We start from the raw sequence: 12,088 nt of genomic DNA on the forward strand, positions 1-12,088 counted from the left end.
TGTTACAAGACCTCTGGGATGTCGGGTTTTCTGGCCAGACTTTATGCGGCAGCGCCTCTGCCTGAGTTCCTGTCCTGCATCTAGGAAGATCGAGGTACACAGGCAAGAGTCACGAAGTTCCAAGAAGCTCCAGTAGTTCAGCTCAGCTTGTCAACTCCTATTCACAGTCTTCAGAGTTATCTGAAACCTGCAATCAAGAGTTACAATCCATCCTTTGAAGAGTCTTAAAACAAGACAACATTTGTCTATGAATGTTAAAAATGTCCTAGGGCAGTCACAGTCAAAAACACAACTGGCAAAGAAATTTGGTCACCTCTGTGATTTACAATAAGCTAACACAATAACCCTGATTATGACTAGCAATACAAACTCAGACATCAGAGCTGTAGAAATTGCGTATAATTTTGGAACATGCATTAACATTTTTCACTGAAATATAACCTGAAGATCAAACACCGCCTGAGTTTAACAATCCTATATAATCAAATATTTCAAGTGATCCTTTTTACCTCTCCTTTGGACACTGTAGGGGATGCTACTCCTCTGTAGCATCCAAAAGTTAGGGGTTCACAAAGATGATTTTGAAGCTGTGTAGGCTCAAAACACTCAGCGGGTCTCTTCTTATATCCGGTCTCTACTTGGTAAATACTAGTAGCAACTCTCGTTTGTGGCTAAGGTGGGAGGATCTCATAAGCCGAGAAGTTTGGGGATGCAGTGAGCTATGATTATGCCACTGCACTCCAGCCTGGACAACAAGCAAAATCCTGTCTCAAAAACAAAAGCAAAAAACAAATCACCTACACTGTGTTTATCTCACAATTAAAATAATAAAAAAGAAAAAAAAAAAGTATGCAGTCTCTGTAGGTCCCTGAGGTTTGTTGTAATTCAGAAAATGATACCCCAAAATAAAGGCCTCAGGAGCCAAAATTTGTCTCTGAACCTCTCCTGCCCTCCTGTTTCTCAGTCCCATTCTCCCTGGAGTCCAGCCATATAAATGAGAATTCCTCTTCCTCAAGTTAGGCCATAGAAATCAAAACACCTTTTTCCCAGAACCAGCCATAAAACCTAAAAATATTACTCTACCTCTTCCTCTGCTGTTCTGTGTAAACTAGCCATAAAGAAATTATCTGAACTACCTTATTTGACCATAGATCATAAGAGTCCGTTCCAGAGAGGATCCAGACGGAAGCAATGCTGCATAGAGAGCCCAAGAGGAATCTAGACAGACAGGCCCTGCTGGGTTTCCCTACTCAGTTTATTAGCAATCCTATTTCAACATGGCTGCCCACAGTTTGATGAATCTAAAAAATAAAGATGGACAATTTCCCCTGTATCTGGGAGCCTTCACAATGAAGGCTCCCGTGTTCATAAATTGGATGCATTTTATCCTATTAATCTTCCTCTTGGTGGTGGTTTTCAGTGAATCTTCAGAAGCCAAAGAGTAAATTTCCCGTTGGCCCCTACAGGTTCTTATGCTTAATTTGTTATTCTTGTTTAAGACAAAATTAAAGTGTCTTCTCCATAGAATTATTTCTGCATCCACTGTTTGGTAAAACCACTGTTTGGCCGTTTTCTCCTTTGATCTGTTCTTGGTACTAACACACAGAAAAAACATCACTGCCTGTTTTTGTCCACATCTTTTCCCTTTTACTGTAAACTGTCGGCAATACCAGCATAGTTATCATTTCTACTGCTTAATAATTGTTTTGGGCAAGTGAGTGAATCAACCTACAAGAATAGCTTCTTGTCTATTTGATAATTCATTCTCCTTAGGAATAGCGTTAAGTCCTAAGGTCCTGGGAGCCCGCCTCCACACTTGGCAGCTCCGGGGTCCTGCTTCAGTTTCCCAGCTTCTCAGTGCTGTCACTGTCAGTCGTGGGTAGTAAGTATTTTTGTCCATCAAAAGACTCTGTAGGTGAACGAGTTTTTAAATCTGCTGAGTAATACAGTGTCAACCCGGTTAATGATTTGCCAGGCGGCTGGATCAGCAGCTGTCCCTTTACCGCCATTTTCATTTGGAGAGTTATCTAGTGTCTGCAAGCACAAACATCCTACATTCTAAATGCCTTTGGACACAGAGAGATTGAAGCCAAAGAAACATATTTTTTCCTTCCCATGTTCTTGCCAGGCTGTGCAATCCATGCAGTCTCATGGCCCGCCAGTGCTTCAGAATTATCCTCTGTCAAACAAATATAATAATTTCTCTGTCCACTGAAAGACAGAGAAAACTAAGTGCATAGCTACAGGTTAAAAGTTTCTGGTCAGGTGCTGTGGCTCACACTTGTTCATCCAACATTTTGGGAGGCTGAGGCGGGCGGATACTCTGAGGTCAGGAATTCTAGACCAGACTGGCCAACATGGCGACCCCGTCTCTATAAAATATTAGCCAGGTGTGGTGGCTTGCACATGTTGCTCCAGCTACTCAGGAGGCTGAGGCAGGAGGATCGCTTGAGCCCAGGAGGTTGAGGCTGTACAAAAAGAAGTTACCCTCTTTCAAGAGTTCCTGGTTTCGGCTGCCACCTAGTGTCCAGCAGAAAAACAGCATGACATTGCAAATACCTGTGACTGAGGGGTAAGGTGAGAGGTTTGGAGAGAAGGTATTTGAAGAGGACTCCCTTCTCCTTACTCAATGTGGGGCATACTGTAATTTGTGCATTTTGTCGATAGACGGATTTTTTATTGCTTGATTTCAGTTGACACTGTAATATGTGTGTTTTGAGGATGCATGATTTGTAATCAGTCTACAGCACTTCTTAGAGAAGTCTGAATTCTCATTCTCCATTTCCTTATGGACGAAGTGCTAATGATTACAGTGGTGGCTGTCTCATCGGATGTCGGGAGCCAGAATGAAAATAGTGCATGTGATGCTTGGTGCAGAGGACGATTCCGTTAATTAACTGTATTCGTGTTACCGACAACAGTCATGACAGCCTGATAATTTTTAGGAGTGCAAAGAAATTCTGAAATCTAAATGTTTAAGAATCACTGTTCTAGGCTGTTGTCTTCTGTCTTATTTTCTCAAATGCATTGGTAAATACTTGAAGGCAAAGGTTTAACCAGCACATCAACATTTTTGTGTTTTTATTCTTTGGTTCTCTCAGTGGCTGTCTTTCATATCCGATTTCTCACACCATATGATGGTTATATTTGTCTGTGTCTGTCCCTTCGGGTATAAGTCCTGCAGAGGACACGCTGCTTAGCTGATCTTTGTTTTCATTATTTTTCTTGGTGTCCTGTGCTTAACAAGGGCTCATTAAGTATGTAAAAACAGCATAGTGAAAAACTAGACATTAAAAAATAATGCCAACCAATCTACTGAACTTTGAATTTCCATGTTTCCTCCAAAATAGTCATTGTGTTAGATTACGTACTCATTCTGATGAAGGCTATTGCCTAATTCACCTTTGCATCTTGTGCTTTATAACTGCCTTCATTATGGCCACAGACTGAGAAGGTGTAAAAATGTGCATATTCTCACAATTGACAAATTCTTATCCTTTAAGGGTAGGTTTGACTTTCTGAAAGGTTTTGACATCATTTGAAAGAAGCGTGAAGAATAACGTAGCTGTTAACGACCCAGTTTCCTACTCACTTATACAATTATAATGGCAATTTCAAAATGTTAGATAAGTATATTTTGCAATGTATTGTTCCTTTTGTAATACTTTCTATGTCTTTATTTATATTTTTAAATTTTATATGTATTTATTTATTTTTCAGGGACAGAGTCTTGCTCTGTTGCCCAGGCTGGTGTGATCACAGCCCTCTGTAACCTCTAACTGCTGAGTACAAGCACTCCTCCTGCTTCGGCCTCGTGAATAGAGTAGCAGGAACTGCAGGCACATGCCATGACCCACTAATTATGTACTTATTATGCTCCCAATGGCGTGCTTTCATATATTTTCTTTTGGTTTCCCCAACCCATTTCGATGGCATGTTAGGGAATACGGATGCAGTAACTTTGCTCTCAACCCTTGAGATGAGGATATTTGACCTCAGGTTGAATCTTTTAATTGGTGGCCATTTGCCTTCGAAGACTGAAAAACGAACAAAAGTGTGGCTCTGGGTTATACATTTGAAAAAGTTTGTTTCACTGAAGCAAGGCAATAGACTAGAGCCCCTACAATCTTATTTAGGCTAAAAATATCCTAAAAAGCCTGTATTGTTGGTCTCAAGCACACAGCAGCACTTACACTTACTCTTTCACGCAGGCACTGCCAGTGGGGTGGCTATTACGATTAGCCTCATTCAGTTGGTGATTCAGGAAAAAGCAGGGTTTAATTATTCAGAGTTCTGTCCTATACAGGATATGTTAATATTACGTTACCTACATCCAAAAACTGACAGAACCCTACTTAGACTCTAAGGCTGGGCTTGGTGGCTCACATCTATAATGTCAAAACTTTGGGAGGCTGAGGCCAAGAGTTAGGCCATCCTTGATGCCAAAAGTTTCAGACCAGCCTGTGCAACATAGCGAGACCCCTGTCTCAATCAAAAACAAAGAACCCTAAGTGCTAGAGTAGAAGGAGAGAGTGAAAAGAAACCCAGCAGTCGGCCTCATTCCCTATACCTGTTCCAGCAACGCCTGTTACTCTCCTTTGAATGTATCTTGGCTGTTTGAGTCGCTCTCTGGCCCCATTACTGCCTTTGGACTTGACATTGTGCTCTGCATTTTTACCTTTGTCTACCACGTTTTCCAGAGCCTGAAAAGAGTGGCATGAAACAAAACTAGTCAACTTATAGTATGTATGATGTGCGTGTAGATACAAGAATACACAATATATTGCATTACGGTAGTTTAACTCTGTCCTCCATTTGTTGGTGGCTTTCTTGAAGACATAAATTTTGACTGGGGTAACCACAACCTTAATCTGAACTTTCCCTTCGAGATCATCTCAATAGGCTGTTCTTGTTGCTCACAGGCTTGTTCTATCTTATTTCAAAATTTGAGAAAAAAAAAATTTCCATGGAACACCAACCAGATATCAGGATGCTTTGGAGTTGATAGTCAAAAGCTTTGTACCTTCCAGTTTTTTCAAAATGGCTTCTAAAGGTTTTGATTCAGAACTCTTAGGCCAGATTGAACAACCAAGTGTCAAAGTACGACATTAGAGACGTTAAAAATATGATGGACATACATGTACTGTATGTAGTGAGCTTATGTATCGTCAAAGAATGATTTAACTCATTAACAAGGGAGAAGCAGAATCACAATTAGGTCAAAGGAAGTTACAGGAGAATAAAATATGTATTTGGTCAGAGAAAAAATGAAGACTGGAAAATCAGATATAAAGTTGGTTAATGTCTTTTCTTTTCTTTTTTTTTTTTTGAGATGGAGTCTCCCTCTGTTGCCCAGGCTGGAGTGCAGGGGTGCGATTCCGGCTCACTGCAACCTCCACTTCCCAGGTTCAAGCAATTCTCCTGCCTCGGCCACCCCAGTAGCTGAGACTACAGGCAAGGGCACCACCACACCCAGCTAATTTTTGTATTTTTAGTAGAGACGAGGTTTCACCGTGTTGGTCAGGATGATCTTAATCTTTTGACCTCATGATCTGCCCACCTCAGCCTCCCAAAGTGCTGGGATTACAGGTGTGAGCCGCCGCGCCTGGCTAAGGTTGGTTAATGTCTTATTAGGCAATACGATAACAACTTTTGGGGTCATTTCTTTCTATATTAAAAATTCATTTCCATCTCCATGACAAAAGCTGTAGTAATATACTAAACTTCTACAAGTAAATGTCTGGTTTTAAATAATCTGGGATCAAGAAAAAGTAAACATTAAGTCAGTTACTTTCACATAGAGCAGTGTTGTCCAATACAGTAGCATGAGCTACATGTGATCACTGACATTTCGGACCGGAGCTAGTCTGATTTCAAATGTTCAAAAAATGTAAAATACACAGCACATTCTGAAGATTTACTATTTAAAAAATATATAAACTATCTCTTTTTTTAGAATATTGATTATATGTTGAATTCATAATAGTTTAGAAATATTAAATAAAATATATTATTAACATTAATTTTCCTTGTTTCTTTTCATTCTTTCAGTGTGACCACTGAAGTATGTATGTGATTCACATTCTAGTTTACCTTACATCATCAGATAACCCACAGGTAGGCTTTTTACAGATTATCTAATATAGCTTAGAAGGACATGGATACATATTTTTGTCTTGTTTTTAAGTTTTGCATAACTTTTTCAACACACTTTACAAGGTATCTAGTCAAAGACTGGTTACATGTTTCTCTGCCTTCTGGCCTCCAACATGTTGCCAGGAGGTTGGGGACAAGATTCTTGGTGGCTGGATGTCCTAATGGCTTGAGGTCGGGACTTCAGATTTGAATGTAGAGATGTGATTTGATTTAGTCAACTAGAATAATCATATTAGAAAACTGATTCACAGTGATCAAATTTACATGTCGACACCAATATACAGTGAAGGGAGGTCCAGCAACCCAATAATCAAGACTTCTCACAGCTGTTTTCATGGTGGATACACTTAGCTGAAATTTAAATGAGAAGTGGGCTCATTGCACATAGAATAAGATCTAAGTGATATGTACTTATATTATTGTTATTTTTTTTTTTGAGAGGGAGTTTTGCTTTTGTTACCCAGGCTGAAGTGCAATGGTGCGATCTTGGCTCACTGCAAGCTCTACCTCCTTCAAGTGATTCTCCTACCTCAGCTTCCTGCATAGGTGGGATTACAGGTGTGTGCCACCATGCCCAGCTAATGTATTTTTAGTAGAGACAGGTTTTTCCATATTGTTCAGGCTGGTCTCGAACTCCTGACTTCATGATCTTTCCGCCTCAGCCTCCCAAAGTGCTAGGATTACAGCCATGAGCCACCCGCACTCAGCCTATTTCTTTCTCTTTTTTTTTTTTTTTTTTTTTTGGTGACAGTCTTACTCTGTTGCGGAGGCTGGATTGCAGAGGCGTCATCTCCACTCATTGCAACCTCCACTTCCTGCGTTCAAGTGATTCTCTTTCCTCAGCCTCCCAAGTGCCACCACCCCAGCTAATTTTTGTATCTGTAGTAGAGACGGAGTTTCACCATGTTGGCCAGGCTGATCTTGAACTCATGGCCTTGGGTGATCTGTCCACCTGTATTACAGGCATGATCCACGGGCATGGCTTTATATTTATTCTACTACCATATATTAGTGTGATGCAGGTGCTTCAATTGTTTATATACTTTCTGTAATTTTATATGATTCCTTTACCCTGTCACTCTGAGGAATGGCAGGTCTAAAGTGTTTTTCCACCACTGCTAATTCATCTATCTGTAATCTCAGCTGACTGTTAATTCCCAGAGGACATAAGCACACAAGCATACAATGTTTCCAAATGTTGGACCAATGTTTTATATAAGAAAACAATGGGGTCATCCTTAGTCTAAAACATGTTTCAGTTTTCACTTCCCACTGAATTCTATTTGTAGGATCCTTTTGACTTTCCCACAGTCTAAAGCTGTTTTCTTTAACACATATTTTCATGAAAACATACATTTGAGCAGAAAATTTTGGTGAATTGTAATATTCCTTTTGTCACTAAATGTAAATCTATAATTATACCAAATATATGGTCAATTTACCTTGCCTTTAATCTCAAGAAAATAAAATAGCGATTACTCGGAGCCAAAGAGTAAAATAGAAGTGGTGAACCTTAAAGCAGTACCTTTTAGAACAGAATAGTTTCAGAGGGGATGATGAGAAGAGGCGATTTTCAGCTCATCAACGGCAGATCTTATAACAAATGTTGCATGTTCTGGTGCTTTTCCTATCGTACTGTGTAAAAATTTGCTATTTAAAAAAAATTTCAAATCTGTTGTTCATCTTGTAACTCAAGAGTGTGTTCACTAAAGTCAGTTGCTTTATTTTCAGCTCAAAGATATATTTGAGTTCCCAACTGGAGATTGTCCTATACGGTGACTTCTCTAAGGTATGGTTACTGAAAGGAACCTAAAATTTTCCTGGACTGAAATTCATCTCTGTATTGCAGCCTACGAAAATAAATAATTAAATAAATAAACAACTACATGTTTGTTTTCTTTGAAAACAGATTATCTCAGTGCCTCTGCCAAATCTATTCGCTGTTCTTTGCAGGGTTAAGGGGTCTCCCTTCTTTATTATCTGTATCTTGAGGGCCGGACCCCCTGCTTTACACAACTCAGAGGGGGACCTCAGAGCTTTTTAAAAAGAGCCCAATTTCTCGCCTGTAGAGAAGTGAAAAGGATGCCCCGCCCCCATCTATGAAAAGAGGGATTTGATAGTTTCAATGTCTTCAAATCAAAGATTTAAGTCTCTATCCCCTCACCACCCAAGACTCCCCCCAAGGCTTATGCACCCCCTCCCATCCCGACCTAATTGCTTTGGACTGGCCCTGGAATCCTTGTCCCAGTCCACAGTTCCTGTGCGTCTGCACGAAGAATTCACAGAGGACCTGTGTTACTTCCCTTGTGAAGAAGCAGAATTATCATGAAATTTTAGATGGAAACCATTTCGGTTTTTTTTTCAAAAATAAGGGAAGGATGTGCCCAACCATCCCTGGGAAAAAGAACTTTCAGGGGCAAAGGAGTGAACAGGTAATTTATAAGAAAAACAGAAAGTGGTCTCTCACTGCCCCAGACTTCCTTCGGAGTTGGGAGAATTGGGGACTCCTGGACGCGTTGTCTTTGTGGCTGTGGAAAAAATAAATGAAGAACATGAGGCCTGAGGCTTCTGGGATCCTTTCCTGACCAAACCCGGGTGATTTGGTGAGGGGAATCTTAATATTTTTCCCCTTTTGTGAGATGGAACAAACACAACTTGGGAGCAGCGCAGCGGCTCAGAGCCTGCCAGCCAGGCGGGCGCGCAGAGCACCAATCAGCGCGCTCCTGCGCTCTATATATACAGCGGCCCTGCCAGGCGCGGCTTCATCGGCGTTTTGCCACTTGTCCCCGAGTTGTTGGTCCTCAATATGTCCGAGACTGCTCCTGCCGCTCCCGCCGCCGCGCCCCCGGCGGAGAAGACCCCCGTGAAGAAGAAAGCGGCCAAGAAGTCGGGGGCAGCGCCTCGCAAGGCGTCCGGCCCTCCGGTGTCAGAGCTCATCACCAAGGCTGTGGCCGCCTCTAAAGAGCGCAGCGGGGTTTCTCTGGCTGCGCTGAAAAAAGCGCTGGCCGCCGCCGGCTACGATGTGGAGAAGAACAACAGCCGCATCAAACTTGGTCTCAAGAGCCTGGTGAGCAAGGGCACCCTGGTGCAGACCAAGGGCACCGGTGCTTCTGGCTCCTTCAAACTCAACAAGAAGGCGGCCTCCGGGGAAGCCAAGCCCAAGGCCAAGAAGGCGGGCGCCGCCAAGCCTAAGAAGCCCGCAGGGGCAGCCAAGAAGCCCAAGAAGGCGACTGGCGGCGCTACCCCGAAGAAGAGCGCTAAGAAAACACCTAAGAAGGCGAAGAAGCCGGCAGTGGCTTCTGTGACCAAGAAGGTGGCCAAAAGCCCAAAGAAGGCTAAGGTTGCCAAGCCCAAGAAAGCCGTTAAAAGCGCTGCTAAGGCTGTGAAGCCCAAGGCCGCCAAGCCCAAGGTTGTCAAGCCTAAGAAGGCGGCACCCAAGAAGAAATAGGTGAACGCCTGCTTCTAAAACCAAAAGGCTCTTTTCAGAGCCACCACTGATCTCAATTAAAGAGCTGGATATCTCTTTCCTGCTGCCTTGTTTCTGTTTTTGCTCCGCCCTGCAACCATTTAAGGTTAGTTGTATGGGAGTTATTTAAGGTTACCAACAGAGGAGTTGGGGAACGCGGGATGGGAGTGGCAGTGGGGAGTTGCAGCACTTAGACCTGCACCGTGGCTCCCACGACCCCGTCTCCTGTTGTGAGGCATTTTCCGCTGGCGGATGTTTTTAGGATGGCAGTCGGCCCCGCCCCAGGCCTGTGAACGGCAGAAAAGACCGCAAAACAAGAACCAGTTTCCTAAGTCAGAAGGGATGTCCGGTTTGGACTGAAAGTAATTCAAAAGTCCCGCCCTGCCACCGGGTTGGTCCGTTCTTCTAGTCCATGACTTTCAGTCTGTACTTAATTGGGTGGTGGCAGGCGTTGCTTACTGTATTTTGTTCTGCTTTACTGTGATTTAAAGTTTCGCCCCTATTCTCCTGATAGAAGTGTCCGGGATTTCGAACGGTTTACGTCTTGTAGGGTAGGCAAGTTGTGTCTTGGAGATAGTGGCAACATCTAGCCCTGGGAGGAGAGTGTGTGCAGGTACCTTTGTCCTCCTTAAAAAATAACTGCAATAGCCCTTTTCTCCACCCAAGGCAATCGGGGACCTAGGGAGCTTTTTGTTCCTTATGTATTGTTCCGCTAAACTGATAGATTTGAGCGTATCGAAAGCATAACTTTTAACCAGCCATTTTGTCCTCTCATGCCGGTTACTTATCTTCATTTTGGACGGACAATTGAACTTCCTTTAAACGCATTTTCTTTTGCAGTCCAGATGTTTCTACGCGGAGAATAAAGTGTTTATACCATTAAGTAAATTAGTGCATGTATAAATGGGAGACATTTCTAATAAAGGCCTTCGTTAATGGTTCCCTCTATTTGACATGCATGGTGCTTCCGAACACAGAAAGCCTAGAGTCCTATATAAAATCTGGTGAGCACATTTTAGTGAGACCTAAGTTCCGGGGACCAGGGCTTCTGGAGATAAGCTGCTCAGTCTGCCATCTCCACAATGATGAATGTAGTGAGTTAATTTCTCTATTAGTGATGAGTACACATTCATCCCAAGGAAAGGAGAAAGGCGAGGGAGGCAGACGGACACCGAGGTAGAAGCAGGGAAGAAGGAAAAAACATTCTCCCATGGTTTAAGTGATTCTGTGTTAATTTTACGTCACAACATGCTTTACATGATAAACCCTCTATTTTAGTGAAAGATTTAATATGTGGACATATTTTCTCCCAAGACCAATTATGAACTGTTTCTGCTTCCCTTTCTTGCTCCCTCACCACTGCCCCCGCCCCCCAACACACACACCTATCAATTTTGGCAATTTTTGTCATAGAGTAATAGGTTATAATTCCATGGACAGTTGGACTGTCTCAGGTTTCTCAGATTTCTGTTTTGTTCCTTTGGTCATTCCTGCCATTCTTAAGGTAGGATTGTACTGTTTTAAATATTCTTTACAGCGCTACCCTCTGTGCTGAGACAAATAAGTGATACATGGCAGGTGTTCAAATAGTACCTAAATATGTAGTACCTTATGGAGCCTAATGCTCCTTCATAATGCCTGCTCCATTTGCCTTAGTTCATCTAATCACAGACGTTTACATTCTCAAACATCATCACAAGTAGAACAGTAAGATACTTTGAGAGACATCACAGTCAAATAACTATATTTATTTACAAGTCGGAGTCTCTCTGTTACCCAGGCTGCAGTGCAATGGCACGGTCTTGGCTCACTGCAACCTCCACTTCCTGGGTTCAAGCAATTCTCCAGCCTCAGCCTCCCACGTAGCTGGGATTACAAGCGCCCATCACCATACCCGGCTAATTTTTGTAGTTTTAGTAGAGATAGGGTTTTACCATGTGGGCCAGGCTGGTCTCGAACTCCTGACTTTAGGTTATCCGCCAGCCTTGGCCTGCCAAAGTGCTGGGATTACAGGCATGAATCACTGCTCCCAGACTCAAATAATTGTTATTACACTATATTGCTATAATTGTTATATTTTATTATCAGTTACTGTTAATCTCTTACTGTGCCTAATTTATAAATTAAATCCACCATTGCTATGTATGTACAGAAAAAAACAGTGTTTATAGGGTTCAGTACTATCTGTGGTTTCAGGCATCCGCTGGAGGTAGAGTTAAGGAAACATGCTTTTATATTAGACTCTTCCTATTTTTATCCCCAGGGGACTAATGTAAATGCATGTTTAATAAACTGAGATGCTATAACATGGCTTTAATAGCTGATAGAGCTTATTTCCTCTCATTATTCTTTTTCAGAATTTTTTCTGGTTATTCCATTTTTAATTTTTCCATATGTACATTAAGATCCTTTCTACCTCCTGTACCTCCATCTCACATCACACATTAAAAAAATATAAAAAAAAAA

The 12,088-nt window shown here is 42.0% G+C and overlaps 2 protein-coding genes across 4 annotated transcripts in view; one reads left to right on the top strand and one right to left on the bottom strand.

Annotated features, from left to right (window-relative positions):
- Positions 1–12,088, bottom strand: part of HFE (homeostatic iron regulator) — a 59,887-nt gene that overhangs the window by 17,396 nt on the left and 30,403 nt on the right. Inside the window, exons 2-3 of one of the 3 annotated variants that reach the window (XM_035297294.3) lie at positions 510–764; positions 12–187 (exon numbers count right to left, since the gene is read on the bottom strand). The exons of 1 other annotated variant lie outside the window; for it this stretch is intronic. The gene's annotated coding sequence lies outside the window, so the exon portion shown is untranslated. Of the gene's footprint in view, positions 1–11; positions 188–509; positions 769–12,088 lie in introns of all 3 variants that reach the window. One more of the 3 variants, XM_054254747.2, reaches the window with a different exon arrangement.
- Positions 8,921–9,679, top strand: H1-2 (H1.2 linker histone, cluster member). The gene has a single exon (XM_002746147.5). It carries the CDS (start codon positions 8,963–8,965, stop codon positions 9,602–9,604), a length of 642 nt encoding a protein of 213 aa, XP_002746193.1. The 5' UTR covers positions 8,921–8,962; the 3' UTR covers positions 9,605–9,679.

This window comes from Callithrix jacchus, chromosome 4, assembly GCF_049354715.1.
Source record: "Callithrix jacchus isolate 240 chromosome 4, calJac240_pri, whole genome shotgun sequence".
Lineage (NCBI taxonomy): Eukaryota > Metazoa > Chordata > Mammalia > Primates > Cebidae > Callithrix > Callithrix jacchus.